At 40.5% G+C, this 6,376-nt stretch overlaps 1 protein-coding gene across 4 annotated transcripts in view; it reads right to left on the reverse strand.

The window, feature by feature from the left end:
* Positions 1-5,649, reverse strand: part of ncam1a (neural cell adhesion molecule 1a) — a 242,525-nt gene extending 236,876 nt beyond the window's left edge. For 3 of the 4 annotated variants that reach the window (XM_060890530.1, XM_060890528.1, XM_060890532.1), the window contains exon 1: positions 5,431-5,649. In XM_060890530.1, coding sequence (XP_060746513.1) covers positions 5,431-5,482 — 52 coding nt within the window. In that variant the 5' untranslated portion in view covers positions 5,483-5,649. The remainder of the gene's footprint in view (positions 1-5,430) is intronic. The other variant, XM_060890531.1, reaches the window with a different exon arrangement.
* Positions 5,650-6,376: the final 727 nt, after the last annotated feature.

Here is a 6,376-nt window from a genome sequence, read left to right on the forward strand (position 1 = left end):
ATCAGAAACTATTCTTTGTTTCAGGAGTAATGTTAAACTATAGGTTTGTAAAAGGATCATACTCTTCAGGGAGTTTACCATCATCCAGTGTTCTGCTGTTTTGTACGACTTTGGTTTATTCGCATTAACATGGAGCCTGTTTCCGGTTAGGTGTCCATCAAACAAGCTGCTGTCCTGTGTTGTTACTACGGGAACCATAACATATTCAGTAGAGCACAAAATGAGGAATAAGTGACTATCCTTCCAGGGTCAAACCTGCTGTTAATTTAAAAAATAATCCTTGTGACAATTCAAAGCGGTAACTTCATTGGTAAGAACAGAATTTTAACAATTGGCTTTGGTTGGTTTGTGTAATGAAGAGCTGATATCATCCATTGTATTTTCAAAAAATAAATAATACGGTATATATTCTCAGCACAGCCAGGTCAGGGTTCTTGCAAACCTCCTCCGGCACCCAAATACTATCCAATTAGAGGTGGTCTTTTTGCATTGATTGACAAGTGTCCTATATCGTACTTGTGTATGATAAAGCGACAACTCCATGGACACTATATGTTATTTCTTGCACACACAACTCCTCACACATTTACATCTTTTGATTTGGAATGTAACAACACCACTTCAGTAGTTCTTGCTTCCTCTTCACACACCTGTCACACACAACACTACCTTTCATTTACCGATCCTAAAAAAACTGCACTCTCTAGTAGCTTAATCCTTTAGGGAACACTTCAAGTGGGATGATTTATCAATCCTTCCTGTTTGTTTTCTACTGCATTTTAATCCAAATTGTTGGTTTTCTAAATGGCAGAATGGCATGCAAACTAACACCATGGTTAGACCAGAGACATCCCAGTACACTTGTGAAACCACAAAAAAAATCTGCAGCTAAAAGGCTGAATGTGGATAAGAAAAGTAAATGAATACTCATTAATCGTTAATAGACGTCGTGGTTGAAAAAGCGTTTGTTTAACTGCTGGAAACTGACATACACAGAAATGCATAGAATGACTTCTACTTTCTGAAGCAAGATTCTGAAGCTTGTCGCCAGAAAAGTGTACAACAGCTATCAACACCTCAGACAGTAATAATGCTTCCTGTCTGATATGTGCCATGGTTACGTGTTGTGACAATATATGCGCTGAAAGGAAAATAAATGCTAAATCTTTTAGCTTGTCCACAAAGCACTATTCCATTAGGCTACTCAGAAACCTAATGACTCAGATAAACAAAATGGTACTACATAATTTAATAAAGTATGAAATTCCTGTTAACTAAGTGTTTTACTACAGATACAAACAAACTATCTTCATAATGAATGATTCTGCCATGTTCCTTTCCCTCTCTCAGAAAGTTCCTAGTGTAGCATGCTGTGTTGTTCCTAGTGTAGCATGCTGTGTTTGCGGTTTTGGTAAAAATATATATTTTAAAGTCTGCTTAATACATTCTCTCTCAACATTTTAAGCTGCAAGTTTACTGCCTGCTGTAACTCTGGCAGCTTTAGGCTGCACTACTTTGCTTTGCTAAGTTTCATCAGCGTTACCACATACCTGCATTCTAGACACCGACAATGTTATCCGTCGTATGTTACCCCTGCCCTGTAATTCATCAAACTTACTAATAAACCCCAATGTGTGCAGTGATGTAGTTGGTGGTATTCAGAACAAGTAGTATGCACAGTGATGGAGTGGTACACATTTTAGATACACAGTACATCCATCCATCTATCCATTTCCTGTACAGGTTATCCAACACAAGTCTATCCCAGGGGACTGACTGCGTGCCGTCTCAGGGCACAATCACACAGTTTTTCACACCTATTTACACACTTCAGACAATTTAAAGATGCCAATCAACCTACAACACATGCCTTTGGATGAGGGTTCTGTCCTCTATTTGCAGTTCATATCAAGTAAACAACTTTTAGATAAATAAAGAGCAATAGCAAAGACTGTTGTTTGCGTCTTGTTCGTTAAATGTGAACACAAAATAAATACCAGGGCCGCTAGCACACTGAACCTAGTTGATCCACAGAAAACTATAAATAAGAAATAAATAGCCTGAGCATGTGTGAGGTAGCTGTTCACTCTTGACTATGAAATGCCTGCTACATACAGTATGTCCACTGCCATTTACTGAAAGAATGCACCACTGACCAAGATTTAATTCAAATCCTAGACTACTGACAAAGACGTGTGATGCTGGAATGTGAATACAAGCGAGATGTAACCGACAACCGAGTGTCTACAGTAACCATGATATAAACCTGACTGAAGAGTTCTGGCTACATCATCAGGCTTTAATTAGCAACAAAGGAGCGTGAATAATGTTGCTCAGCATAAAATCAGCAAACCACCTAAACTAATGCATTAGTAACAGCTAGATGAGGCAGGATGTGAAAGCTTCATAGGACATATTCACATTACAATTCACAGGTATGTAGATTGTCAGACAGAATGATGTCGTCTTACACTATTAACCGAAAAGATCAAATCAAACAGGATAATGAATCTGCTGAAGAAAATCTTCTCTCACACTGCACAGACTTCGGATGTGTCAAGCCAGGCTAGCTGTTCCTTTTTTTTCTTGTACACGTTTAGATGTCTGCCATGAATACCAGATGTTTGTACAGTACAATGTGAAATTGTGCTCAGTCCCAAAAAACCTTATTTAGCCTTTTAATCATATTCTATATTTTTGTTTTTTGTTTCAAATGGATCCCAAAAGGTAGATCTGTGTTAGGTTTAGCTGTAATATGTGGAGGATGGGATTCTTCTTTGACTGGTTTATCAGCATGAGGCTAGCCAGTCAAAGGCATCTGTTGGCTTGTGCCAAAACACAATGCAGTTAGTTCTTGACGATGCACCGGCAGATGTTCTCGGTGACTTAGCTAACATGAGGGAACTTGATATGACTATTAATTATAGGAGAACACTTAATGAAATGACAGTATTCTATGATAGGTGATTACAATGATACGCTAATATTAATTTTAATCACATCGTAATCACAGTCAAATTTTGTTTATAAACTCACCTAAATTTTCTGAACTTTATATAAGCAAAGACAGAGTAGGGTATAATTTTCTCTGACCCGTTGTGGACCCATTTCCCCATTTTCTTTCTTTCGTTACAGTTTTCTCCTTGCAAAAATAGGCCGTTTGTGTTTTTATAGCGGCTTTGAACTCACCGCAGAAGTTTAAGTTCCAGATGTGAACAATTTCGAGACTTTTCAGCCCGCTTCTTTTTTTTTCCTTGGCTGTTGACTCATCTTAAATTTGGTTTTTCTCTTGAGGTCAAGCTGCAGACTAAACACTTAAGAATGGCATTTTCTTCTTTACTATTTAAACGCATGTTTATGATATCTGCTGATTTCATTCTCTTTTGTAGTTCGAGAAAAATTCAGGGGAATCTGTTGAAGTTACAGAGGGCATGCATTCCTCATCTCTGATGGTGATGCATCTATGTCTCTGCCTAACACTCTCTCTTTCTTTGTCTTGTCTATATCGCTTGCCTACCCTCTGCCATCTCTTTCACACACAGACAGACAAAAGCAGCTGCAAGTCAAAATTAACATTTCAACACCTTACGATGCTAAAGCAAGAGAATCAGTGTGCAAGAAAAATGGAGGGAAAGTGAAAGAGACTGACAGGTGCAAGTGTGCTCTGCACTTACCAGCAGTTTTTTTTTTATTTATTTTTTTTTTTTATTTATCTTACTTTTGTACATCACCATATTCCAGAGCAAATACTTCACAAATACTTCTTAAGAATAGAGCCATGCCCAGAAAGAGAAAGAGTGGAAAATTGGATAGGGGCAGGAGAAGAAGGAACACACAGTGGGGGAATTCAAGAAAAAATTGAAACACAGAAAAAGAGGAGGACACACTGAAGAGCACAAAACAGGACAGGGGGGTGTTGGGCATACACATGGTGGGACACACTGCAAGAAGAGAGAGAGAGAGAGAGAGAGAGAGAGAGAGAGAGAGAGAGAGAGAGAGAGAGAGAGAATTAAAGGTAGAGTGATGGAGGTGGTATAAAGGATACAACCAGAGAGTGATGGAGCACAAATGAGTGGCAGAAAGAATGAGAGGGTGACAGACAGAGAATGAAGGAGAAAAGGGAGGGGCAACGAGAAGAGAAAAAAGTAAGAGAAAAAAGAAACATGGATGAAAGTGGAACGATAAACAAAGATGACCAGAAAAAGAAAGAGGATAATGGATCTGGAAGATATGGGTAAGGAAACAGATAGATAGAGAGGGAAAAGCTGACAGTTAGAAAGAGATGGAAGTGTGAAACATAAAGAAATATAACGTTTTGAGTTGGAGAGAGAGAGAGACAGGGAGAGAGAGAGGGAGAGTGAGAGAGAGAGAGACATGGAGAGAGAGAGGTTGTCCTCCCATTATTCCCTCCCTCCTATCCCTGCAAACCATCAGCTCGCGCGCTTTAATAATAACGGCAATGTAAAACTGCATCAAAACTTTTTTAGTAAAAATGTCCCGCAATAACTGTGGGGTTTTTTTTTTTGTTTGTTTTTTTTGTTTGTTTGTTTGTTTTTTTCACATTTCGGAAGACAACAATCTAAATCTAAAACAAGACAACTCCCTAAGACTTGGTACAAACTACTAAGGGTTAATGTATTTAGTGATTGTGCGTATTTTGTGACGCGCGCGCTTGTGCATGATCCTTTACATTCTGTACAGCAATTTAGCATGTGCGTACACTGTTCAATATAAGTTTAAACACTAATTTGTCACTGGCTAAGTTGTAACTAAAACGGGACTTGGAGAGAGGGAGAGAGAGAGAGAGAGAGAGAGAGAGAGAGAGAGAGAGAGAGAGAGAGAGAATAAAGTCAGCTAAGGGTAACGCGCGCGCTCTGTAACTATGCACCTAAAGCATCGCGAACACAGCATCACATCATACGCAGATGCGCGAGCTCAAACGTTTACTATCTAAAACATCCCTTCTACGATGTTCACACTTCACTGAAAGTCCTGATTGGCCTGATTGTTCATTTCCACAACCCTGCGCGAGCGCAAAATCGTCGCGCGCCCACCACCGCTCCACATCTAGAACCAATTACGAGCCACTACGAGGTTCATCTCACGATGGAAACACGGCCCTGTTATCGGCTCAAATCATCAGATCATCCGTGATATACTGCTCCCTACACCGTGTTTTGTTCAAACACCGAAACCCAAATTTGTACGAGATATTCTGGATGTAAAGCGACACCACAAATCCGTACACAACTTATCGAAAACGCAAAAAGAACCAAGTGCCCCAGAGTCGATTCATCCCGTATCGTGTCATTGTGTCAGCAGCTGGAACCGCATCAGGACCAAAAGGATGCGAGTAGCACCTCAAAAGTTGAATCCCTTCACAGCAAAAAAATATTCATAATAATAAATCAATCTTATTCGCATCTTTACCTGCATGTCCAAAGAGCAGAACGGTCCAGATGAGATCCCGTGTCTGAAGCATTGCAATCTCTCTCCGTGAGGAACGTGAAGGATGACTGCTTAGAATGGTCAAGCCTTAGCGAGATGCTTCCTGGCTGTTTCCCCGGTTATTTGAATATAGTGAGTAGAGGAAAGAAACGAGTCCGCTGGAGAAGAGAGGGGTAAGAGGAATGAGAGCGCGCGGCAGCCGCAGCACCTCCGTTACCGGAATCGATAGAGAGCGCGCGCCCCCTATTTCACAGGATTAAAGAGCCTGGAAAGAAAGTAGTGCGCGCTCTCACGTGCGGCAGATGGTGGAGGGTAATTCGGATTAGAAAAGAAAAAAAAAAAACACTCCCAGGACCCCCAATGGTCCTATACGAAGGTCACGCGTTAAAATTGTTTCTTTTCTATCTCAGAAAACAAGAAACAGTTTCATGGGGTGTTGGTGTGCTTCAAAAGCTAAAAGATGGAAAGTTTTCCAGTGTTCCAGTCATTTATAACACACAGTGTTACAGTTACTGGTGTTACTGGTGTTACTGGTGTTACTGGTGGAGAAACACTCATTAATGGTGCTTGCAAAGCAACATTATTACTATTGTGCCGGACAAAACTTCGGCACGTAACTTGTCCCGCAGCTTTTGTCCTAGACCCATGAATGACGTGTCAAATCGACCGGCTCATTGAGGAGAGGTGTGCTATTACTTTAATAAGCAATCCGAGTACCGGTACTTCCGGTACCCGGTCTCAAAGTGGCCTTGTTTCCTATAGACTCCCATTATAAACTTTGGAGGTTTATAACTCGGCAAGCTTTCGAACTATCTATGCCAAACTCGGCCAGCTCCTTTAGGGTGATACTCTGAACAAACTTTTAAATTGGTGTACCGACTGGCCTTCCAGTTGTGCTGCAGCCCCGCCCCCAAAATATGCAAAATCA

The sequence above is a fragment of the Tachysurus vachellii genome, chromosome 17 (genome assembly GCF_030014155.1).
Source record: "Tachysurus vachellii isolate PV-2020 chromosome 17, HZAU_Pvac_v1, whole genome shotgun sequence".
NCBI lineage: Eukaryota > Metazoa > Chordata > Actinopteri > Siluriformes > Bagridae > Tachysurus > Tachysurus vachellii.